General features: G+C 41.1%; 1 protein-coding gene across 1 annotated transcript in view; it reads left to right on the forward strand.

Annotated features, from left to right (window-relative positions):
• Nucleotides 1-320: 320 nt before the first annotated feature.
• The window catches only part of LVRN (laeverin), a 33,924-nt gene continuing 7,695 nt past the window's right edge, over nt 321-26,549 (forward strand). Inside the window, exons 1-15 of the mRNA XM_064735831.1 lie at nt 321-913; nt 6,174-6,316; nt 7,547-7,686; nt 9,808-9,934; nt 12,020-12,174; nt 13,570-13,683; nt 16,172-16,312; nt 16,626-16,691; nt 16,825-16,890; nt 17,934-18,103; nt 19,491-19,567; nt 21,363-21,502; nt 23,575-23,630; nt 24,934-25,087; nt 25,966-26,060. Coding sequence (XP_064591901.1) covers nt 321-913; nt 6,174-6,316; nt 7,547-7,686; nt 9,808-9,934; nt 12,020-12,174; nt 13,570-13,683; nt 16,172-16,312; nt 16,626-16,691; nt 16,825-16,890; nt 17,934-18,103; nt 19,491-19,567; nt 21,363-21,502; nt 23,575-23,630; nt 24,934-25,087; nt 25,966-26,060 — 2,237 coding nt within the window. The remainder of the gene's footprint in view (nt 914-6,173; nt 6,317-7,546; nt 7,687-9,807; nt 9,935-12,019; nt 12,175-13,569; nt 13,684-16,171; nt 16,313-16,625; nt 16,692-16,824; nt 16,891-17,933; nt 18,104-19,490; nt 19,568-21,362; nt 21,503-23,574; nt 23,631-24,933; nt 25,088-25,965; nt 26,061-26,549) is intronic.

The following is a 26,549-nucleotide window of genomic DNA, read 5'->3' on the forward strand; positions in this document are numbered from 1 at the left end:
CGGCACGGCCACTCGCACGTACATAAGGAGCGACTGCCTGGCTGCCCGCCGTGGCGTTTCCCCCGCGGGCTGCTGAGGCAGACGGGACGGGGGCAGCCGGCAGCTTCCCCCGCCCGGGGCTGCCGCGGCCCCGCTGCCCGCACGGGGCCCGTGTCCCCGGGCCGCCCGCCCCGCCGGTGCTGCCCTTGGCGCGGCGGCTTCCCCGGCGGCACGGGGGGAACCCGACTCCCCTGGCCGGGCTCGTCCCGCCCTCGGGCGCGCTCACTCCCCCGCCCCGTAAGTAGCGGCGGCCGCGGCCGTCGGGGCGCAGAGCGGCGGCGATGGGGACCCGCGCCGGGGGGCTCTACGTGGGGCGGCGGGCGGCGGCCGCGGGGGCCGCGCTGCTGCTGGCGCTGCTGGTCGCCCTGCTGGCGCTCGCCGCTCTCTACGGGCGCTGCCGGCAGGAGGCGACGCCGCCGCCGCCCTCGCCCCGCGCCCCCGGCCCCGCCGCCGCTCCGCCGCCCGCTCCCGCTGCCGGCTCCGTTCGCCGCCTGCCCCGCCACCTCCTGCCGCTCCACTACGACCTGGAGCTGTGGCCGCGGGTGCGGCGGGGCCAGGCGGGGCCGTTCGCCTTCACCGGGCAGGTGAACATCACGGTGCGCTGCCTGCGCGACACGGACGCGGCGGTGCTGCACAGCGCCGGGCTGCGGAGCCGCGGGGCCGCCGCCGTGCGCGGGCCCCTGTCCGAGCCGGGCGCCGCCGTGGAGGTGGCGGGGCTGCGGCACGACGAGGCGGGCGAGGTGGCCGTGTTGGAGCTCCGCGGCCGGCTCCGCGCCGGGCGGCGCTACGTGCTGCAGCTGGGCTTCCAGGGCCGGCTGGACGAGGACCTCGACGGGCTCTTCCTCACTCGCTACACCGACCGGGGGCACAGCAGGTAGGCGGCGGCGGCCGCGGCGGGCACCCCGAGCCCCGGCGGCAGTGGTGGGGCGGCCGTGCCGGGAGGAGGCGGGAGCGGCGCCGGGCGAGCCCTGCCGAGGGACGGGCACTGAGCGCTCCGCGCCTCCGGGGCTGGCGGCGCCGGCTCCAGAGCGAGCGCGCCGCGCACTCCGGGCTGTGCCCGCTCCGCGCTCCGGAGAGCATCGGCTGAGGCTGTCCCGGCTCTCCGTCGGCAGGTGACTTCACCTGCAGCACCGGCTGGACAACTTTTGGTCTCTCAGCGCCTTTTTTGTGCGCAGCAAGGCGGTCAGACAGTACCTGTGCCCAGTGCCTGGGGGTTGGAGCCCGTCCCAGAATCTTCATCCCGGCCCCAGCGGGGTCCGCGTAGCGCTAACAGCTCCCCACCTCCTCAACCCGTGTCTTTATCAAGAACCCGGGATCCTGGCTGTGTATTTGGGCATGAGTTTAGAGACCTTGACCACATGCAGTTTCAAAAGCAAGGTGGAGTAGGATGGGAGGCTGCTTTGGACAGCTGTGTCTTCCTTGTAGGTGCTAATGCACATGAACTGGTTCAGCTGTCACCCTGCAATCCATGATTTGCACTGTGGGTGCTATCAGGATGCTTTCTTCCTCTTTTGAACTGCAAAATCAGTCCTGGGTACAGTGTGAGTTTATTAGGTAGTCAATAATCTAAAACATTTTCACTCTCAAAATAATATTTTTCGTTTTCTTTTCCTTTTTCATTTCTGGATGTGAAACCTGCTAAAGAGAAGTGAAATTTAAGATTAGAATTTAAGTACTTCCACTGGAAGACAAGTTTCTCAAAATAGACAGTTGAAGAAGAAGCAGATGAATTGCTGTCTTTAAAGTTATCTCTTCTTTAATAATCAAAGATGTCATGATTTGCTGAGTAAACACCACTAAAATAAACTTTATCTCAGCAGCTCATAGGCTCCTTGTTTGAGCAGGTAAAATGCAGTCACAAGATCCATACATTCAAGCCTCTGTAGAGGCTGCTCTGTAGTGGCAATAACATGAAATCACAAAATGAAGTTAATAGTTTTCACTGACGTGGGGGAGGACTGTGGCTCTTCTCAACAAGCTGGCTTTTTATCTGCCAGCTCTTGTGTAAATCTTGATACCATTGTCTGCCACATCTGGAAAATGTAACTTAACAACTTATACAGGTTTTATTTTTTTTTTATTTTCCTTTTTGAAGAAAAAGGTGATGATTTGGTAAGCCTTAGAGAAAAGTGCAGTATAACAATAAGTATTTTAGGAAGCACATTCTGTTTTCGTTAATTGCTGTTTCTTTATTCACTGATTGTTGTTCACAGGATTATTTGTGCAATTTAAGATAAGAAAAATCCAGAATTTTTTATTTGCATAATTTTATAAAAATCCAAATTAGAAAGGAACCAGCCCTTAATTACTTAATTCTGTGCCAATGTACTCTCTGATGTGGTATTAATTCAATCAAGTCCTATCTAAGTGATGCCTAAAGATTTTTGGGTTTTAAGTATTTTTTCATATATTTGTAGCTTTTTAGACCATTTATATGTGATTATACAGATCCTGGTACTTTTCTTACTCCTTCTCTTACATTTCAGAGGAATAAGCTAACCTTCTAATACATTCCTGAAATACTGTTTAGTCTTATTTTCAAGTAGAAGACCTACAAGAAGAACAACTATGTTTTTTTCAGTCGGAATCTGAGAAGTCCTAGCAAGGAGTAGGGCAAAGAAGCCCTGGACCAGCTCCAATAGGACAGTACCCAGGGGAAAAATTACCTTACCAACTGCTCTTCTAATTGGACAATGGTTGTTATGTCCATATGATATGATAATTTGTTAAACTTATAAAAATTGTAGAAATCTGATACTGGCAAGCTCACAGTGCCCTGTGGAGGCACCTGGAAGCTTCCAATAAAGAATTACTTTTTTATCTTACCTTTTTAATACTCTTGCAAGGGTTTTTTGCAAGGGTCTTTCTCTTATTAAACAACATAAGAAACACTGAATTAGATGCTGATTTTTTTTTTTTTTAATTCAGGCTGTATAAAATTCAGAATATGTGGGATAAAAAAAAGGTTGTCATCAGCCTTGCTGGAACAGTAGAAAATAAGAAAAAGAGTTTTTAAATAATTCAAATAACATGTATAATTAAGTTTCCTGTTGTTTAGAGGGTTTATGACAAATTCTCCTTTTCATTTTTAGCTCATTGCAAAGCACTAATGAAATGTGAGATTGCAGTCTGGTTAAAAAGATGACAGTGGTATTTAGACAATGGAATAAATCAAAGAAAATCCACCAAATGCAGAGGCAATATATTGGTTTTTTATTTGTTCCTGCACACATAGCTGATATTATTGAATGATTTTTGCACTTTTTTTTGCTTAAAAAAGGTTTTCTCTGAATCAAGGGTATGCAATAGTATCTTCTTATTTTTCCTTCACCAAGATTTAGGCCATCACTTTACCAGCCATTTCCTTAACCTGATGGGTTCCAAAAACACTGAAGGGCTGTTTCTTGGAGGAGATAAATTTTGAGTGATATGTAAGGTCTGTTAAGGTATCAATGACAGAAGAAGTTGGATTCTAATGAATTACATAGATGAGAAATGACATAAAAACTTCTAGTGCTTTTCAGCTGTCAGTACAAAGCCAGTTACTGTTCTGCAAGGAAACTTCCCCCTCCAGCAGGCTGTCCTGTGATTTCTCTAAAGTGACTCGCACCAGTCTTCAGCAGATCCTGGGTCAGTTTCCCGCAGAGACTTTCTGACCTCAGCACCTCACTGAAACCAGCAGCTGTGATAGAAAATGTGACCTCTATGGCCATGCTGTTCTGTGTTTCTCCCGTGTGTTAGAAGCCTTAATGGATTTTGTGATTTCTGCTGGAGATCTCTCATTTCAGAAGAGTCTGAGCAAGGCAAGCTTTGAGAAGTGAAGTCCCTGAAATATTTGTTCCATGTGAACTTTCTTTTTTATTGGCCATGTTTCTTGGTCAGCTAACCCCACTGTTGTTGCACTGGGTTGGAAAGCTGTTTGGAGTGACAGCTATTTTCAGAAGTCTTAACCTTACCTCTGCAAAAAAAGAATAAACCAAAGCTCCAACTTCACTGAATATCCAAGACAGAAATTTGTTGTTATCAGTTTGACCATTGATGACTGTATGTGTTTTTACTGTTGCTGACAATTCCCACTAACCACCTGATCATGTCTTACACACAAAAGAAAACGCTGAAAAATGGGAGCTCTTGTTATGCATAAAGGATAACCCATGTCTACAGTGCTTGCAGGAGCAAAGAAAGTGAAAAGGGAAGAAACTCACACTTCTCTAGCTTTAGGTGTGTGAAGGGTTTCCCCTTGAAATGGGAATCAGTATTCTGCATGTAGCATGTAGTCCATACCAGCACCTGGGTAGGCAGAAAGATACAGAAACCAGTTTTGCTCTTCTCTAGCACTGCTGGCTCAAACATCCACAATGCAGGGGATTTGTTGCTCATCGTTCTGCACAGAGCTCTTGCTCTGCCAGGAATGAGCTCACGTGTGCTGCTTCAGGGTTAGAGCATCCCATAGGCTGTGCTATGAAGTGCAGGCTTTATGGATGTCACTGTTCATATCAATATCTTGAAATCCTTTTGGAATTTTGCTCTGCATATGTCCTATGCACGAAACACTTGACCGGATAGGGCTGAACAGGCATTCCAAAATGTAACTAAACACAGTATTTGCACTGATTTTTATTAGTTGCTTCTGCACCAATTACTAGAACGTAGTGCAGATCTGACTCATTACCCACTGTAGGTATGGGTACTGCCCTGATGGCTCCTGGCTTGTTTGGGATGCCTCAGTGCTAAGAAAAAGCATTTCTCACCTTGGTGGGAATAAACTGTTGGGACTACAACAGAAGAACATTTGCCCTGTAGTAGTGAGGTCACAGAAGCAGGAGATTTTGCTGTTCTTGTGTGCCCAGCTGCTGGTACTGCTTGGCTGACAGGTCTGGAGCTTTGAGGACCATTGAATGTGTATTTTTTCTAATTCTTGGCATGGATGCCTTCGTGTGAGCAGCTCAGATGTACAGCTTGTTGAGAGCTCTGCCACAAGACATTGGTTTATCTTTTGCTTCTAGCAAGTGTGTGTTGCAGGAGAAGAGTCAGAGATAACTCCAACAGTAAATTTAGGTGTTCATATTTAACAATGAGTAAGTATTAAGTACAAATAGGTATTTTAGTGTTTAGTAAATATGGACGGATTAGAAGTCAATGAACTACACTTATAGTTATGATGGGATATAAAGATTATTGAGAAAGTTTCCTATAAAAAATCTTGAATGTTACATACAAAAAAATGTCAACAGTTCAGCCATGTCCAGGGCCGGGTAAAGGGTCTTACAACTTCAAGGGTAACCTTGGAGCACCACACTATCTGCAGTTCAGAAGACTGATAGCTGCAGATGCTATGGTGTAAAGTGACTGATTTGTAGTCAGCTTTTCTACTCTTAATGCAGTTCCTGCCATTTACCAGTCCAGTCTCCAGTTTTGAATTACTGCTGAATTCTCACTGACAGCCTCACACAGGAGGATTAACCTTGACTGGACCCACTTGCTGAGCACCTGAGTGGAGCAAAGCTCGCTTGGTTCACACAGGAGGAGTGCATCCCTCACAGCGTGACACAGAGATCTGCCCCACGTGAGGTGTAGCTCCTTGACATAAAGGATCCTTTTGAATATTATTGAATATTGAATATTATTCTGGGCTTGCCAGTGCACTGGAACAGCACTGGTGCTGCATTCCCAAGGGTACTTCTCAGTGGCACTTGTCAGAGTTGTGCAAGTGCACGCATATGCAGTTAGTTAACAATTATCACAATGTTGTGTAAACGTGTAATTAATTAATAAGAGTGCATGCATTAGGGAGAAGAGCAGGTGTAAAGAGATATGGTCTCCTGTATCTCTTTAATCAACTCTATTTTAGCAAACAAAATAGAAATGCTCAAATATTTAATCTGGAAAAGGCCTGCAAGGAAAAAAAAACAAATGCAATTAAAAAGACTGCTTTTCTCTACAAACATCCAAACTGAACTGGCTGTTTGGTATGGGGATTTAGTCATGACCTTAAATAATAGCTGAATCTTTTCCAAATCTGCATATCTACATGTTTCACTTGCTGCTTTTTCTGATTTGTTGTTTCTATGTACATATATAATTTTGATCAGCTGTAGCATGCTGAATTAATCTTATTTGCATTTTTAATACAGTATGCTCATTGCCTCCCAAATGGAACCAACGTATGCCAGGAGAGTTTACCCATGTTTTGATGAACCTGCCATGAAGGCCACATTTAATATCAGAATTATCCATGACCCAAGCTATGTGGCTCTTTCCAACATGCCTGCTATTGGTAGGTAAACAACTTGATGTATGCTTTTTTTCTCCCCCTACATTACTTTTAAAAAGGGTGCAATTCATCTGAGAAGTTTATGCCATCTTAAAAAGCGTTCTGTTGTCCATTTGCTAGTGTCTTCAAAAGGCACAGAAAATCTATGCCTATGACCTTAAAAGTTTGGGCACTTTTATTGATAATCAATGCCCCCGATGGTAACCATTCTGTTGATCAATTTTATCAGTTGTGGTGTGCTCTCCTCTGCCTGCTCAAGGCTGCACAGAGTTTGATTTCTGATATTTACTGCTTCGTTAGTGTGTCTGTCATACTGTGTGACATTATTTTAAAGCAAATTCACAGCCCCAGGAACGCAAAGTCCATATTTGTGACATCAAGAGGGTAATTATGTAATTCTCAGTATGTATTTACAACAAATTAAAATATTTTTTTCCACTCAGAGACATTCTAGCTTCCTGTGTGTGTGCAGAATAGGAACAAGAGGAGTATAAGACTCTGGAGATGCCCCTTCTGTCCCTTGCTGGGATCTCCAGGGGGATGTCTGTGGAGTATAAGATTCCAAACAAATTTTCTAACTTAGTATTCCTAGAGAAATCCATTGGGTCTCCTGCCACCTTCTTAAAAACTCTTTTTTTTTTTTTGAAGTTTAATGCCATGATCTTTATTTTTCAACTAAATAATTTTCAGCCATTGTCATGGTTTTGTAAAACCACTACAGCCATAAAAGTTTTATGACATTTGCATGGAAGCGAAGTCCCTTAGGAGTTATAATAGGTGGGATTGCTGTGAGAATCATTTGGAAGCATTTTCTACCCCAAAGAATCTTGCCTGTGTCCTCCTTACTTAAAGGGAAGGTATCTGATTTAATAATTCTTAGGCAGACCTAACCAACATTTTGGTCATAACAGGTTGTATGTTTTAGATAGGTAGCATGGGATAAATTATCCTCAGCTTTCCCACAACTTAAAAGTGATGGGACTTGATATCCTTCCAAGACTTCAGTCATGAAGCCCAAGAGTGAATTTTTGCTGCTTGCATGGAAGGTCATGGCACTGGTACGCATCAGTAGCAGCAAGTCTGGCTGCTTTCCTTCTCCCAGGAACATACCAGTCAGTGCAGGAATACACCATACTGAAGAAAGGAGTAAAAAATAAACATGCAGAAAACACAAAATTCCTTGTTTATTATGGGAGAACTTTGGTTTTAATAATTCTTTGGCTTTTTTTCTAGATGTATGTGAAGTGAAGGATGAAAATGGAAGCCTGTGGACAGTTACCACATTTAACACTTCACTGAAAATGTCAACTTACTTGACTGCTTTTGTGATTTGTGATTTCGATTACGTCACCAGAACTGAGCGGGGAAATGAGGTAGATATGAGACTGCCTGACACCTTACAGGAATTTACAACACAAGTTGGCCCTCTGCTGCATCATGTAGTTTGAGGACATCACAGACACTAACTGTGCTAAATACCATTCCCAAACTATATGCTTATGTTGCAAAACTGCTAACATTTGTCCTATAGATATTTCTGCAGAAAGTTTTCCTTTGGAACAATTAGATTGTTGTCTTGTCCTGTTCATTTCATATAACTGCACAAGTATGTATGGCCTATGTATGTTAAAATCTAGGAGCAGCTACTCTGCAGAAAGTACTTGTTATAACTCATGTTCTTCTTACTTTCTTAGGTGTCTTAGTTGGAAAGCATACTCATTTCCACTGCTGTGACAAAGCATGATGTTCAGTGCCTTGTTCCTCAAGGTCCTTTGAGGAGGCACACGGTGACATCAGTTGGAGTAACACTGAACTCCAAACATTTTGTATACCAGTACATTAACCTTCTATTCCACAGTATGCACACCTTTTAGCCTCCAAAAGTGACTGGTTTGGCCTTGAAGTTTCTTCATCTATGAGTATTCAGTTTTGTTCTTAGACTAAAATGTCCTAGGCTTGCTGAGAGAAGCTGTAAAAAAAAAATGTACTGCATGGGCAGCAGTTGCTTCACTTCTTTTCCTTCATTCAAAGTTAATGGGGAAAAGATGTATCAAGTTCTTCCAAAATAAATAGTAAGTTCAAGCATAAAGCCATTAAAGATATATTTACTTTATCTTCTTATTAAATGAGAGCACTTCACAGTTAGTTTGCTCTCATCCTGCTGGGAAAAGGTGGAGCAATATAAGTGGAGAGTGCAGAGATTGTCTAAGAAGCACAACGTTGGGTCTTTTTTACAGGGAAGGTTGGATTTGGTACATCAGATCTGCCATCTCCTGTGTTGAACTTGTTGGATACTTACAGCTATGGCTGTGGTGGCTTTTGCTTGGGCCTAGCTCTTGGACTGGGTTCTTGCACTGATGAGTCAGCAGAGCAGAGCATCAAAGGAGCTTTTTTTCAGAGGGAAAAGGCACCACCTGTGTTCTGTGAGATTGAGTGGAGAGGTTGTCTCTAGGTTTTGGACAGAGTTGCTCAGTTTATGCCACTACATTACTTGTGTGACCATGTTTATTGTGCCTGTTTTGATGTCTCTGGTAAACTGAAACCCTCAAATTTCATACTAGGATCAGGATTTTAAGATGCTAGCTGTGTTAAGGTTTAGCAAAATTAAGTCATTGGGTATTTGAATTTCTTCTGAAGCTTTGGCTGAAAAGAGGGCTTCTCTTGTCTGAATAAGCTTAATTTATTTTTTTTTCCATTGTGAATTGAATCCTGATGTTTTCCAAGCATGCTCTTAGGGTTTGGCTGTGCAGGTCCTTATGAGATCATGCATTGCATTTAGATGCAAGAAATATGAAAGTTTTGAGCTGCTGGGCACCTGGCGAGGAGTCTCTTGTTCAGAGATGGAGATAAAAACCTTTTCTCAGGCTACCCCATCACTTTTGGGCAAGCAGCTGCTCTTTTCAGAATGGGAACAAAGTCAATGGGCACAGGAGAGGAAAGATTTCTTGCTGCTGTGATCTTCATTACTTGGAGGTACGGATGTCATCTGCTCAGATGTCACCTGCTCTCTCCAGCAAAGGGCAGGCCAGTGGTCTCAGAGAAAGCTCAGGAGGAGAGATGTGTGCATGTTAGGACTGCAAACACTCTCTGGACACCTATTTCTCTCTCTTCAGGTGGGCTAAATGCAAGCTTGCCACTCAGACACACTCACTGGAATACATTGGTTTTAAGATGTGTAATTCTCAATGGTTTTACAGTGTTTTCCACTTAAGAAAATAGAAACTATTATTTCATTTGTTCCTGCTATGTATAGTTGTATTCAAATCATTGTCCTTTTGAAGTACTGGAACTCCCCTAGATTTTAGCAGGATCAGGGTCTGTGCTGCATTTTGTTAGATCCAGTAAAACTTCAGTTGGATTTTTTTAAATTAAAAGTTCATTGAATGGTCTGGTGTAGACAGACAGCATTTTTTCCAACAATGACTCACAGAGGAGAAGCAAAGAAAATGAAATGTGAGGGTTGTTTAAAAGCATTCTTCCTTGTTTTATTGCAGATACGTATTTGGGCCCGGAAGGAGGCAGTTAAAAATGGGTATGTTGACTATGCTTTAAATATCACAGGCCCAATATTTTCATTTCTGGAAGACATACTTAATGTCAGCTACCCTCTGCCAAAGACAGGTGAGATGACTTATTTTCTGGAATGGATGAGAAATGGCTGCTGATGGTGTAATGTTCACAGAAGCTGTGGGGTTTTTCCTGGGGCTCTCCTTTTACAGCTTACCACATTCATGGAGTAAACCCCCTAAACTTTAAATCACTGAATTCTCCTTTCTGTCTCATGGCTTTTACTAACCTGCAACTCAACACTCTTACCTTTGCATTCCACTCATTTTTAAGACCTATTCTCCTGATAAAAGGGCTGAGTTGGACAACAAAGTGGATAGAAAGGTGTAGTTCAGTCGCATGGGCTGTCTCTGGGATCACAGCACGCAAGGATGTTGCAGTTCCTATGCCCTTCATGCTGCCTCTATGCAGCCTGTGTTCCCACAAAGCATTCCTTACTTTCTTCAGTGTATTCCTGTCTTGCCTTGGGTGTGTGTTCCTGCACATTCCTCCCCAGAAAAACAAGGAGGATTGCCTGCAGGAAAACATTGTTTCTGCTTCAAATGGACATTGGGTAAGTTGGTTCAGACAAAAAAATCGATGACACCATGTTGTTTCACTCTACAGTTTGTTTGCTACTCAGCATTAATATTATGGGAAAATGGGTAGAATATTGAGAAGACAGTAAACAGTTCTTATCTAAAATTAATTCTGGACCTGCCAATGATTTTAGAGAATTGCAGGACTGGGGGAGAGGAATTTCCCCCTTTCTTGACCGGATAGTTTGTTGATTTGTCAAATCTGTATTTTGGCACTTGAAAAAAATAATTCTTAATATGTGTGAATTTATTATCTCCCAGTATATTTCTAATAACTTGTAGAATTACTCACTACACTTCTTTTGCAAAATGCAATATATGCAGTCTACACTCTTCAAATTTTCTAGTCTTAGTAATCTTACAAGCTAGGCAAGGGCTGTAGATTATTCTGTTTCATGCATGTATTGCTGTGTTTAGTAGCAATGTCAATACATTAATTCATTAGGATAAAACTAATACACCACAGAAGTAGAGGAACAGTGTTGTAGACTTCCTGCTAGGCAGAATTTCAGTTTTAGAGAGGGCTGTAATACCATTACAATCCCCACTGTAATGCCTTGCAGTATCCACTGGATTTCCCAGTGTCTTTCTTTAAAGTTTCACTTAAAAAATGGTAAAATTAGACCAATCAAGAGTGCCTCCATGTAAATGCAAGAGATTTCTATTGCAAACTTAAATGTGAAATTAAGAAAAAAAACACATTTAAACCTAGGGTCTTTAACCCAGGGTTTGTCTACACCTGATTTTAATGCTGTTGTAAGTGAGGTCTCCTGCCCCAAGGCTGGATAAGGGCTGCCCCACCAGAAGTGAAACACCTTTGCTGTAAGATGGAGGCAATAATCCCAGCTGAGACGCAGCCTACCTGTAAAGGGATTCAGCACCATGCTTGCATTAATTGCCTTGCTTTTGGTCTGCAGCTTTCTTGTGGTCAGCTGCTTCTAAATGTTCTGTACACCTTTTCCAAATTTTGATTTTCCCTGCTGAGTTTAAACAGTATATCTTTCCTTGAGACCCTGATGTTTTGTCCGGCTCTCACATTTGAACTGGAAAACTAATGCCTGTGTATTGTGTAAATAAAGAGATGATGTTTCTAAGGCACCTTTCAAACAAGAGTGGAAAAGATACCTTTTCTCACACAGCTGAAGGAGCAAGACTTCTTTGTTGTCAGTTGCTAGGCTGAAAAAAGGTAATTATAACCCTACCTAAACATAAGAGAAGCTCACAGAGAAAGATTTCTGACAGCCAGCAGTGAATATATATTCTCTTCTTACGTCCATTTTAATTCAGAACATTTGTAGGTAGATGATACAGTACAGATCTGGGCTTTGTGGAAATTAATTATGTGGCTTCCTGAAAGAACGGCATCATAGGTGAAAAGCATGACAAGAAGAAATTTCAGCCATCATTTGCAAGTTTTGCTGTAATGCCACAAAGAAGCACTACCATGTAGTATCCTTCAATGGGGTGCTGAGCCATTGTGAGCCTTAAAACTGTGAGCATTTTATTTATGAAAATGTTTAAGATAACTTTTTTCTGTGTGTTTCTGTTTGAATCAATTTAGATCTGGTTGCACTGCCTGATTTTGGGGCAGGTGGTATGGAAAACTGGGGGCTAATGATTTTCCAAGAAGCATCATTGATGAACCTCCCAAGTGATGAATTCACAAGCAGGAAGGCAATGATTGCCTTAGTTGTGTCACATGAACTAGGACACCAGGCATGTGGTAAAAAATTCTGTACATGTATTTGCCTGTGACATTGTTTCCTCATGGTTGCTGATGATGCAGTTACTGATTAATAGAAGCAAAATAATCACTTAACAGTAGAGGGTGTGTGTGAGCACTAGAGGACTGAAAGCCTGTTTGATCATATGTTCTGCTGATAAAGCAATGTTAAAAGTAGGTTCTCTCATCTTTCAGACTGCATGCTCATTGCACAGGACTCATTGATATGAAACTGTTAATGGGACACTTGGTTTTTTCCTTGCACAGTACTTAAATGCCACGAGAGAAGATACTCTGGGGATGTAGGGATGACACTACTGTCCACACAATAAACTTAGTACTTTGTCAGGACACTCACACTGAGTTCATCAGTGTCCTTTTGTAGGGACAGTGCACGTACACACTGCAAAGGTTATTTGTTTTTCTCTAAGACACAGCCCATAGTACAATAGAACAAAATTAACTTTGTGAAAATACTTTGCGCTGGATCTTTGCCCGGCTTTCATAGAGATTTCCAAATTCTTTCTTACTTTATTTGGAATGATAATACAGTTGCACTTCCTTATTGACAGTGTTTAATTTCCTGTTATTTGCTTGAGCAACAACTACTTGCATTTAGTCAGTAAAATTAGCAAAAATAGCTTAACTTGGCTAGTGCACATTTATGCCTTTCTGACAATGTCTGTAACTTTGCAGATCTTCAGATGAGTAGAATGTTTTTACAGGAGGCCAATTAAATAAATGTCAGCGGTTAACTACAATCTATTTTACAATAAACTTGTAGTTTTGGTTTTTAAGAATTAGCAAATAAAATATAAATCCAGAAATGATAGGTTTTTTGTTAAATATTAAATGCCAGATATGAGAACACAGCACCTGTTTTGGAAGATTTGTACTTGCCATGAGAGGGATTTGCTGGTTTTGGAAATGGTTATTTCCCCAGTTTTGTGTGATATTCTTTTGACAATTTCTCTTTGCTAAGAGCATGGAAATATGATTTTGTAATTGCTTGATTGATGTCCTACTTTTACTCATAGCCTGGTATGATATTTTAGAAATTTAATTTATATTGAGAAGTCTTTAAAATTAAATTTTCTATCAGAATGACATAATGCACTGAGTTGGACCCTTATGGTAGGAAATTGTAGATGAAGCAATTTAAAAATTACTGCCCTGAACTTCTGATTTTTCTAAAATATGCCTTTTTCTACTGAATTTTCACTACTTGAAAGAACATTCAGCATTTTATTCAATTCACACACAGACATTAAATAAAGTTACTTCAGCCTGTTTATCTGTGTTTAACCTGCAAAAGCTGTTTAACCTGCAAAAAAAAGTGAAAACAGCACTCCAAGAGGATTTTGAGATTTTTTTTCTTTCAATTTAAGTGGTTTGGAAATCTGGTTACCATGAACTGGTGGAATGACCTGTGGCTTAACGAGGGCCTGGCATCTTACTTTGAGTACCTGGGAGCCACCTTTGTTGAGCCCAAGCTTTCACTGGTAAGTGCCAACGCTCACTAGCCAGGTTCCATCGTGCACAAAGGGAAGGAAGGGGCAGGAGATGGGAGCTAATCAAACAGTGCTATTATAAATGTCACTCCTGGGGGAAAGATCAGTCAGTCCTGATTCTTCCCCTGTAGGTCTCCATCTGAGGGGGCACTGGGATCATATCCAGCCCTCTGTGGCTGGTGCAGAGGACAGGTGGACAGCTGGGATTCTGCGTGGCTGTTTGGCCCTAGATCTGTCATGCAGCAAACCCAGATTTCTCTCCTGGGTCCTGTTGTAGCTGATGGTTTTCCTCCTCACCTGCCAGGCTCTTTTCTAATTATCCCAGTCCTCCACTATCTTTACGAGGCACAGATTAGGCTGGGTCATTTTGAGTCTGCTTACCCCACTGGGTCCCTGGATATCTGGTTGTAGATAAGACAAATTCAATAGCTAATCCAACAGCAGGGTAGAATTCCTTCCTGTTCTGCGCAAATGGGAATAAGCATAAATCATCCCATAGCACGTTAGAAGACTCTGTCCATTGTTAAACTGAGAGACAGATGGATAGGGACTGCTAATTGCAGCCATGAGATGCATGAGGTGCACTTGCCCTGCAATCTTAAATGTCTGCACATGGCGCCATCATCTTCTGAAGGAAGGGAGGGCCTTGAGTCTGGGCAGTTTCTCCAGGGTGCTTTTTAAGTGGCTAAATTGAAACATCGTTTGTTGTCACAGACATCTTTTGTGAAAAATCCTTTCTTTAGGATTTTTCCCCCTTCTGGGAAGCTGAGGCCCCAGAAAGAGAATGTAAACACTGGTTATCTGCTGCTGTGGAATGCAACAGGTGCACCTGTGATTGGCCCATGTTGGATGTGTACAATTACGGGCCAGTCAAAGACTGAGCTCTCTCACGGACAGAATCAGGGAGAGCTCCTTTGTTGATTCATTCCTTTTCTATTCTTAGCTTAGCGGCTTCTGAACTTTTCTCTCTATTCCTATTAGCATAGTCATAATGTAACATATATCATAAATTAATAAATCCAGCCTTCTGATCATGAAGTCAAGATTCTAGTCTATCTCTTCACTCCTGCAACCCTTGCAAGCCGGGCAACAATTTGTCAATTTCCTTTTTGCATTCACCAAAGCTCTTAATTATATGTTTGATTGGAAACTCATAAAGACATGCCAAACAATTCCTGTCAGGAGTAGTTCTAGGTCATGAGATATGCCAACCTTCTCCTATGAACCTCAACAACAGCTCACTTTATTCTCTCCAATACAGTGTCTTAATACCAGTGAAAAGTGTTAAGGTCTCCGAATTGTAAATTGGAAATAAATACTTGACTTTATTAAAATTTAGACATTTAATTTAGAAGCTTGCCTGTCTGAAAATCAGGAGTTGTCATTTGTGTCCATAAAGTAAATTTTAATACTGGGCAATAATTCTGTTTGATACATTGCGGGTAGATAATGTGCCTTGGGAGTGCAGAATTAATCACACAGGTGTAAGAACGTAGATCTTGCAGTTTTGTGGGTCATAAATGTTCACAGAGCCAGACAATGGCTGAGGTTAGCAGGCACATGTGCGGGTCATCTTGTCCAGCCTCCCTGCACAAGCAGGGCCACAGAAGATCCAGCTGCCCAAGGCGGTGCCGAGACAGTTTTTGCTCCAGGGATGGAGGTTCTACAACCTCTCGGGGCAACCTGTGGAAATGCTCAGTCACCTCCACAGTGGGAAAGCTGCTCCTGGTGCTCAGAGAGAACTGGCTGTGTTTCAGTGTGTGCCCACTGCCTCTGGTCCTGTCACTGGGCTGGCTCCGTCCCCGCTCAGCTTCCCCTCAGGCACACACACACATACATACACACAACACTGCAGAGATCCCTCTGAGCCTTCTCTACCCAGGGGAGCAGTCCCAGCTCTCTTAGCCTGCTCTTACAGGAGAGATGCTTCAGGCCCTTCCCTCAGCTGTTGACCATGGTAGGTGACAATTACTCAGGAGACATTTTCTCAGGAGCCACTTTCCTTCCCTGTTTCTCGCGGGGTGACAGCAGCAATGCCACGCAGCTAAACCCTGCACCTCCAGTAGCTTAGGTTTTAGGTTATTGCTCAGGGTTGCAGCAGAAGAAACAGGGAAATTAGGAGGAAAATGCTACCGTATTCATAGCAGAAATAAATGAAATACAGGCTTTCAGTTTTGAGTATTTGTTAATTTGTTGTTTAATACAGTTGACTTATTTTTGCCTGAGGATTACACTGTTAATGACTGTCAGGCCCAAGCCCACAGTACTTTGAAGATGTAATATTTTCACTGGTCACTGATGTAGGAAATGTCAGGATCAGGTATATGGTCCCTTGTTCTTCAGTAGAAAGCTAGGGAGTTGGGGATCTTGCTTATAGAGAAATTATTCATAATAGTGCTAATTCCATACTCCTCATTCTCTCCAGAAAATTAGTATCTTCTGTTCATCTCACATGACAAGAATTGTCTTCTTCTTGCAGGATAAAATCTTTTATGCTCATGTTGTACAACCTGTCTTAAGGGAAGACAGTGAAATAGCTCGATCACTGTCAGAGAGTGAAGACAAGATCAAAGGATCATTTTCTTTAATGTCTCTTTTTGACAACATCACATACAGCAAGGTAAAAAAAGAGAATTTTTTTCCTATTTCTTGCAGATTCTAAGCTAATGGTATAAGGTAGGTTTTGGAGGAAGTGTTGAACAATACTACTTTGTCATTCAAAACATGTTTCTGCTGCACACACAAATTTATTGGGTGTTGCAAATCTACTTGGCTATGAAGGAGGAGGTGAAAACATCTTTAATCTCTGTGAAATATGAAGTGTGGGTGTAGACCAACTAGCATCTCTGGAATATTTGAAAAAATATTGCAGCAGTAATTGCAATAATAGTTCATTTTTTCTCCTTTTTTTTTTTTTTTTTTTTGTACTCTAGGGGGCTTCTGTAACCTGGATGCTTTCTGGTTTCCTGACTGAAAAGTTGTTCATCAGAGCACTTACTGTAAGTTTGAAAAAACAACCTTCTTTGTCTTGATTTATAAGTTTGAAATTTCCAGTTGTATGAATTGCTTGCTTTGTTAATGGTTTTCACTGAATCTCCATGGATTCTGATGCTTCTCTTTGTTTCCTCCCAGTCCTATCTGAAAGAATTTTCCTTCTCAAATGCTAATCAAGATGATCTGTGGACCCACATACAGATGGTACTCATTTTATGTCTCTAGTATTCTTTTCCTGCTGTTTGGCCCAGTACAAATTAAAGGCATAAACTGTTTGTAGAAGACTGCATTGGAATGTGGCTGGCTGTAGTGCAGTCTTTCTCCTGCATAAGATTTGCTTTGCCAGTTCCTCAGCTGGCATCTTCCCAAGTGTTTATTTGGCTGTTCTGCTGCACCTGAGATCAGTGGGACTGAGTACAAGGAGCAGAGAGATGAGATAGGAAATCAGGACCAGGCAAAGTTTTGGCTTCCATGGTAATTACATAAGCCTATATGAAATTTCTCTGGAGCGTAGGTTTTGCTAGATCAGAGTGTGTGATGCCTTAGACTTGATGATCAAAGATGCTGGGATGTCACAGATCCAGCAGAGTCTCTACTCAGGGCAGTAGCTCAGCATTTCACCCTGCAATGGTTTTGGCAGAGATCTGACTAAGAAAACATATGCTAATATTAGGTTCTTTTTTTAAAAATCCACCTTCCTGGTCCTCTGAAGAAGGCTTCTTGTGTTTCAGATTCTGTCTTTAGAGTGGAAGTGCTAGAATTTCAGATGCGCAATTCAGATACATTTTAAGTCAGTGAAGACTGTGCCAATTCACACTGGTTTGGGCTCCAGCTTAATGTCTCTCCCAATTTGTCTTTACTAGTTCAGTTTATTATGACACTTAAAAATATTTGTGTTGCATCAGTTCTATTTGAATGAAATTAACTAGTCAAGTCTGTCATAGCTATAGAGATGTGTAAGTATATTAACACTAAAAAGGAAAAGGTTAGCAGCAGGTTGTAGAATGAAAAATGTCATCTCAGTATTTCATAATTCCTGAAAATGGCTTATGCCTGTATTATGTCTTTATTAGGATGTCAGAAAGATTCCTTGGAATTTGTTACATTGACTTTTTGCATGAGCCAAAGACCAGCAAGCTGCTAAGCATTATTTTCTCTACGTTAGGAGCACTCCCTGAGTTTCACTGAAGCAGTATCAGTAAGTACCTGCTCATCATAACCATTTCTAATTTCTCTTTCACTTTCAGGTCGTAGATGCACAGGATGAAATTCAGTTGCCAGCACCTGTAAAGCAAATAATGGATTCCTGGACATGCCAGAATGGGTTTCCAGTTTTAACGTTAAATCTAACTTCGGGAACAATCAGACAGGAACAATTTTTTAATAAAAACAATAGAAAGAGTACTGATTCTTACAAGTATGTTTAGCTTGTGTTTTTATTGTATGTTTACACCCTGTTTTTTGACAGGAAATGCTTCAGTTACAACAATATGTTTTGATCATCTGACTTTTTAACTTATGTTTTTTTCTTGTGATGAGCAGTCAAGCAAAATCTGTTTGAGATTTTGCTGGAGTTTGCAATAGTTCTGCAGATCTTGCTTGTTTTTCCACAAAGTTGCTTTCCTCTGGGACAGTGACTTTTCCAAATCAGACGCAGGTGCTGAGCGTGTTGCAGGCAGGATTTTTGCCTGGCATTTTCTCCTTTCCTCATCCGTCAGGTGTGGGGACCTGGATGCACCACACTGAGCTTCCTTCCAGTGCACACATTCCCAGTCTCTTCTGCCTGACAAGGATAGAAGGGCTGCATTTAAATACTTAAATAAATGACCCCTTTCTCAGAAAGTGCTGATGCCCAAACAAGAGTTTTAAGTTCTTGTCAGTGAGCATTGCTAAGTGTCTGGGGCTTTTGAAAACTTACTAGATGTCTGAAAATGATGATACAGGTAGCTGCCTTTCGTCACCCACTTAGGAAACTGCTGGCTAGGGTTTGAGCATTTATGAAGAAGCAGTTTTTATGAGTTTGGGAGTGCATGGATGGAGCTCATGAGATGAATTGTCATATGAGGAAAAAGAGCAAAATCCAAAGCAGTTTTTCCTTGGAAATTATGGCTGGTAACACAAACGGACAAAAGGAATTTTGACAAGAGCCAAAGGGTTTCCTTTGCTCCCGATCTCCAGGAACTGTAAAGCATTAATCCATTCAATGTTCTTGGTTAGCTCAGATCAGGAATTCTATGTCACAAGTGTGAAGTCCTGTACAGTTAGCAAGCACAAATTACTGTGCAAATGTAAGAAAGCCCAGGACCCATATTACAGAATTTTCCCGGCATTTGAAGCTTTCATCTCTTTTACCAGAAGGGAGTTTTACATTTCCTCAGAAAAGAAATGACACTTGTTGGAAAGACAGTTGTATTGCTTTCCTGAAGCCTTTTTTTGGTAGATGTGCTTCTGAAAAGTAGATTTAAGGTCTCCAGAAATAGGATGAAGTGTAAAAAGTGAGGAGAATAAAATTGCTGCCTGGAGAAGGAAAGACAGAACAGAAAAACAATGGTATTGAAGTACCTAGCACTGAACAATATTCTTGATATGAATGCCTTTTAAAAGCCATGCTAAAGCTCCCTTTTGGAGAAGATAAATGCTGATCCAGCAGAAAGGCCATTATCTGATGAGGTTGCATGCATCAGAGAGGACAGAAGGTAGATGGATATTCTTGTAGGATGGAACTAATCTGCACTGTAGTTTAGCATCAGCTAAGAGGGATTTTTAAATATAAGAATTTTAATAATATCCTTTTATTTGTCAAGTAACACCTGGATTATTCCTATTTCTTGGATGAGAAATGGATCATCACAACCCTTAACCTGGCTAGATAAAAGCAGCAGTAAGTAATGTATTTGTTTGCACATTCTAAAATGAAACTGATGAGAACACTTGAAAGTCTTTTTTAAAAAAGTATATATTTGAATTAAATAGGGACATAAAACTTTAATACAGAAATGTCTCTGTTTATCCATAGCAATGATTTTGTGCCAAAAAATAGCAGTAGATTTTCCATTAGGTCAATATAATGTTCTTTTCTCTGTTGTATCAAACTTCAATGCAAGCTTGAGTTTTTAATAAGATGGTACAACTTATTTTAGGAGTAGAAATTTCTACAGAAATTATGATTTTATATTTTTTTACACAAATCCAAACTTTTAGGTCCTCATGCTTCTGTAATATTCTTCCCCCAACAGTTCTCATTGGTGTTAATGACAGGTTTTGAATATAGACAGGATCTCAGCTGTGAAATATCAGAAAATTATCAGCTCGAGTAGTAGATAGAAGACTGAAAAAATTAACACTGGCTGTGGGAAGTGACCCAAATATTATTGCACATTAATACCTGTAACAACAGGAAAATTAATGTTTTCAACAGCATTTAATTTGTTTATGCAAATTAAATTTAAAATTATCAACATAATAGGATTTTTAAAGTCTTAAATTCTTACAATAGAAAGTGATTGTATGGGTGTCATGGAATAAAAAATTCAGTTCTTTCTGAACTAAGTGCTTTCCAATAGCTTTTTTCTTTTTTTGAGAAAGAAGAAGTATAATCATTAGAATGGGGTAATCATCTTGCTTTGGCAAGTCAGGCATGCATCAGGTTTTAGATGAGTCAAAATAAGATGCAGAGACTAATGCAGTGGGATGCTTGAGAGCAAATCTTCAACATGCTATGTGCATTGCAGCTCTCCACCCTCTGCTGGCAGGAGTTAAAAGTTACTTCCTCTTTTTTTTAGGCAGTAAGATAGCTTGAGTGACCATTAATTCGACTGTATACAGACAGGCAAATGCACGTATATTCCTCTGAACACAGGATGAATCTTGCAGTACTTGCTCTGTCTGAACACTGGAGTGCTCAGAGTAGGGCTCTGGTGGGTGTAGACTACTCACCAGTATGGACTTACTGTCCTCACAGCGTGTGGGTTCTGTGAAAACAGAATACTCTTTGATGAGGCAGCTTAGAGCCCTCAGGGCTGCACTGGCTCCTTCAAAGCACAGCAGGCTCTCAGGAGCAGTCAACCAGGCAAGAACACATGAGTAGTGAGATGGAATGCAGGAGGAATCTGTTAGTGAGTGATGTAGCTCAAAAGGACTATGGAACTATCTTCTTTAAAATAAGCATTTTTGATTACTTGTCTCTTGGTTAAACTTAATAGGTTTGGGGTTTTTTTTCCCCCTTGATCTGCATTTATCTGAATAAATGGAGATGGGTGGTCAGTTCTTCTGTGAGGTGCTGAGCCCTGTGCTTTGGAGCTGGAGCAGCAGGTGTGCTGTGGATCTGTGCCCCGCAACAGGCTGGGAGGATATTGCTCCTCATCCTGAGAGTTTGCTGTTGAGTAAACTTCCTCAACTCTCACTGCTGCCTTTCAGCTAAAGGGCTGGAGCCAAGTGGGTCTTCAGCCTCCTCCTTAGAATCCCAAGGTGCTCAGTACCTGAGGAATCATTGGCTTGTTGAGGTCATCCTGCTGGGCACAGCCGAGATCTCAAGTGCACTGAGCTTTTGGGGGTTCTCTTTGAGCCCAGCCTCAAACTTGTCTCATACCTCAGAGGAGCAGGAAGTCCATTGTTTGTAAATTCAAAAGAAGCAGTGCATAGAAAACAAAATGATACATTCTAATGTCACTTTACAGAAATGTTTCCCGAAATGCAAGTATCAGAGTCAGACTATGACTGGATCTTGCTAAATGTAAATTTAAGTGGATACTACAGAGTGAACTATGACCAATTAAACTTGAAGAGATTAGCACGCTTGCTTGAAAATGATCCAAAGGTAAGATCATGTTTGTTTTCTCAAGCTTATGAGCAGACTCTGTCTGTATATTTTTTCATGCAGATTTTACCTGGAATCACATTGATGAAAATCTGGAATAATGACAAACCCACCATTGCACCACTAGTCACTGGCTTTTTGTAGTGGAAAAAGAGAGGCCTGAACAGTTTCAGATAACTTTACATGACATTTTGTCTTCAAATTTGTGTTACTAGCCTATGGTTCTTCTGCTCTCTTTAAATCTCTCTCAAGGAGCTTTCAGTATGAATGTGGGATTTCAGCCTTAGTAAGTACAAAGTAATTATGAAAAAGGAGAATTGTGAGAAAGTTTATTTCCATGTTTTGTCAAACCATAGTATTTCTGCCTGCAGAATTAAAAAAAAAAAACAACCTGCCTTTTTTTTGTGGATTGGTTGGGGTTTTGTGGATTTGTTTGTTTGGATTTTTTGGTTTTAGATTTTTGTGGATAATTTTCCTAGAAGTTCCAATCAATTCTATTTGAGCTCTTTCAGTCCTCTGTAGACAGTGACTTAGAATAGATTGCATCCCACCTTTGACTTACCATAGCCTGAGCTGAAGGTGAAAGTGGTCCAGAACAAATGTGACATTATTTGGGGTTGCATGGTCTCAGTGTTGCCTAATCCTACAGTGAGCCAGAGGTTGCAATAGTAGTGTCAGCTCATTTGTTTTGCTAACAAAAGTGAGAAAATTTAACCTTTTGACCTAATAGTAATCGGTACAATCTTTCTCTAGAGAGTCTGGACACAAGGCTGATCAGAGCATATGAAACCTTCCTTCAGCACAGTGGCTCCATTTCTTCTAGGCTTCTTTCTTTCAGGGCAGACCTACATCATCAAGATGTTGGGTGTGTGCTGGCTTGGGCCATTTTTTGGCACCATACAGGGTTGCAAAAATGTAACTCTGGGCCAGACAGGAGGGGCAGGAATAGTCTATGAAGTATAGGTTTGGTCACATTCAAACAAGACAGGTTCACAAGTAGCATGGGCTATTAAAGACAACAAAGGAGTTATTTTGGATTGACCGTGACAAGTGCAGGATAGCACTAACAGCAGGACTGCAATCACAAGCCTAATTTCTTGAGTGAAAACATTCAGCAATGGCCAAGGATGCGTCTTACCATAAGGCATCCCTTCTGGGAAGGGTGAGGAGGACAGACACATCTTTCTGTGCCTAAAATTTTTGTGTCAAATTCTCACAATCCCCAGTCATGTACAAAATCAGGGTGCATTCTCTGCCTTATTAACCACAACTGTGCGAAGTGCCTTGGGTGGTACCACGGTCAAACTGTCTGTTCCTTGTGGTAATGCTTCCTGGTGGGAAGTGTTCTTGGTGACAGTTGTGCAAAACTGTCTGTTCCTCGTGGTCATGCTACTTTTAACGTTTCTTGGTATCGAGAGGTGGAACGAGAGCACGCAGCTTCCACCCAGCCCCGCATTCCTGCCCAGGACACCTGACTTGTGTCTGCTTTCAGCATCTCTGCCCTGCTTAATGCTCCCAGCTGTCACAGGGAATGCTTGCCCAAGTAGTGAACTGCAGGGGCGTGGAACAGGGAGGGGACGAGGAGGATAGCAGTCCTGCCACGAGAGCATGAGATGCACGCGTGTAAGCAGAGAAACAGCCACGGCTGTGCTTGGGTCATTTATTTCACAGCAGTGATAGACACGCTGCTCTGCACCACTGTATTTAAACCTCAAAAGGGAAAAATGTACCAAAATTGTGTAGCTAGGATATTTTGAAGAAATGTGGCATTTCCATGTTTTAATTTCAATTACAGCATGCAAGTAAGAGGAGTCTTTAAATTCTCTACTTAACGGCCCGTAGTTATATGTTTATATACAACATAATATATATTATGTAGCTCTGTGTATAGCACATATCTCTTAAAGCACATAAATAATTTCAGTTTAAAATTCAAGATCCATTTCTCAATGTTTTGTAGGCTGTTTTGATATAAAAAACCTGTTAGGGATGTTCTGAAACATTGTAAAGCTTTTTGTAAACTCTTCATGACATGTTGAAATCAACTAACACAACACCAATGCTTTCCGCAGGCTATTCCCGCTGTCAGCAGGTTCCAGCTGATAGATGATGTTTTTGCATTGAGAGAGTAAGTATGTTTCCAATATGTTACAGAAATTGATTAAAAAATATGACTGCACTCAAGATTTCTAGTTCTGCTTCCTTCATCCCTATCCATGTGTGCCTCCTAAGAATAACTGCTTTGACAAAATGGTTGGGAGTTATTTAATCCCTTCTTTTGTCAGTGCTGAGTGATTTACTTCAAAATTTCTTTTGTTCCATCTCCAAGGAAATGATTTTACATAGTTGCACTGCTATGAGTTCTTTGGGAATTAACCTATACTTAACAGAAAAAGTACTCCAAATGAAGATTCTGAATCTTCCTTCATTTATTCCATACTATCTCAACTGTTCTGTACTGTGTCACTCAAAACCTTTTTAATTTCTCTTTCTGAGTCATGACTGGGTTGTTCAGGTCTGTGGTGCTAAGGAGGTCAGCAATGTTGTAGGGAGCTGAGAAGCATTAAGTGTGTCTGTGCCTCACATGAGCCAGAGGTGTGCCAAAAGCATCCGACACCGATGATGAAGGTGTCCCTGCGATGAGGGACCTCAGGGACGAGGTGGCCAAAGCACCAGCCCTGCTTCAGGGCCTGTGGAAGTTCCTCTGACAGGATGAAGTAAAAATTCCCATTTCTCCTTCCATAAGAATGTCTTTTTCCAGAAGATATCTCAAAACTAGGAACTAACAAGAAATGTAATTGTGAAATACAGAACTGTGCTGCTATACAAGTACACCAAAAATACTTTTTTCTGGGGGGGGGGGGGGGGGGGCTTGAATTGGATTTTTTTTGTGAAAAAATGAATTCCATGCGTATTACACACTGAGGGACAGAAATGCCATGCTGAAGAAGTTAATTCCAGAAATAGTGTGCCTGTGAATTAAATGGTTTGACTTTTACAGTATTCCACAAAAGAACATGTAATGAAAATAAGTTATTTCACAATAAAAATAAAGTTGTATTATAAGTAAGACAGTACTTCTTAATTCTGATCCAGTGGGACAGACTGCCCTGCTGTCAATGTGTTTGTACCACATCCTGCAGACACAGAGTGTGCATGCTGCCATGCTTACTGCCAAGACTGGCCTGTTCCTTTGATAGCAGCACAGTGTTCCTTCATAGATGGTTTGCGAGTTCGGCTCCTAAAATCACCATCCATTTATATTTCTTTTACTTTTTCCAGTGCCTTTTCTAGGTTACTTTTCACACAGTATTCTGATGTTTTATTGTCTGCTCCATAAATAAACATATATGTGTGGTAGGTGGTTAATGTGAATAAGCGTGCTAAAATGTGTGGGTGTTTTTATTTTGTTTTGGATTTTTTTTACATAGATTTGGATATGTTCCAATTGAAACAGCACTTGAGCTAACGAAATACCTTGCCAGAGAGGATGAACTCTTCATATGGAATGTGGTATTGTTAAACCTTATACCTGAGAATTTGGAAAGTACACTGAAGAACCATGCAGTATATCCACTTTTAAAGGTATGACCATTTTGTTAGTTACCAAAGATATTAGACCATACAAATACATTAGTCTAAAATTAATGCTTTTTAAATTCTCAAGGATGTAGTGGTGGCTATGATTCAGAGAGCTTGTAATTGCTGTTCCATGACTTTATCAACATTTGGGGTTTTATTAAAAAGGGGGAGGTACTTTATTATACATATTAGTCATATTAGTCATAATTATACATATAAGTCTCATTGAGTCTTATCTGATCCTTAATGAAAAGCAGCAATGCATTCACATTCCTGACATTAAGCTTCATCCTTGATTGTTTGAAACAGTGAATTTGGAAAACAGAACTGTCTGTCAGTAGCAAGTGAAAGGACTAACACTGCTATGTATAAAAGGCATATAGTGTATTTGTGCTCTGTGCTTTGCACTGCTTTCCATTCACCTTCATGGAGTGAAAGAAGGAATAGTGTTTAGATACTAATTGAACTTACTCTCTCCCACATTTGACTTACCTGAGATACTACTGTCACATTTATTTCCTTGACTACTGTTTCAAGATTCCACTTATGTTTAAAGTACAGCCCCACAGTATTAGTTAAATTCTAAAAAGTAAAGGTATGTTAAAATGAGTGAGAAGAACAAAGTATTTTCTATTGAGAAGGGCTTTTTCCTGTTTCTCTGAGAATTTGTTGTCTTTCATTATAAGTTCAAATGTCCTAGTGATGTGAAACGGTAGTGTGTCAGTTTGAAGTACAGGTATATTGTATTTTAGACCCAGTTTATATTTAATTTAATGCTCTGTGTTTTCAAGACATTAATAGCCATAAACTTTTAGGATAAACTGAGTAAATAAACACTTGTGTCTAAATGAAAGTAATTTTTCTTTCCCTTCTTTTAAAAGAAATACCTTTTAAAGAGAATGTTGCCAATATACCATTATTATGCAGGTTTTATTCGTCAAAATGCTGATGCTTTGGAAGATGACTATTTTGCTCAGTAAGTTCCTCTTTTCTTAAGAGTTTTTTCTGGTGTGATTGGATCTGATACATTGCAGTTTGCTCAAGTAAATTTAAATACAAGATACAGGAATAATTCTCTAACTAATGTGAACGTAACTGAATTGTTATTTTACTGCTCTGTAAGTGTGACACCTTTGACAGGAACATAAAGGGTGATAGTTTAAGGATCATTAATTTTAAGGATCATTTAATTTTAGCGTTAGTTCTCGTTTGTCAGAGAACAGGCTCAGCAGGCTGCTGCTAGTTGAAGAAAAACTGACAGCAATGAACTTAAGATCTGATTCTTGGGTCAATTACTAATTCTTCAAAATATTTTATTTTGCAAGGCCACTGCAGCCACAGGCTTAAACATCAGAGTGATTTGGATCACTTCCAAGGGGGATATAAACCACACAAAAAACTTACAAAAATTGAATACATTGGTTGCCTCACTATATATCCACTAATATTAATTCTGGGGACCATT

Source organism: Zonotrichia leucophrys, chromosome Z, assembly GCF_028769735.1.
Source record: "Zonotrichia leucophrys gambelii isolate GWCS_2022_RI chromosome Z, RI_Zleu_2.0, whole genome shotgun sequence".
In the NCBI taxonomy this organism is placed as follows: Eukaryota; Metazoa; Chordata; class Aves; order Passeriformes; family Passerellidae; genus Zonotrichia; species Zonotrichia leucophrys.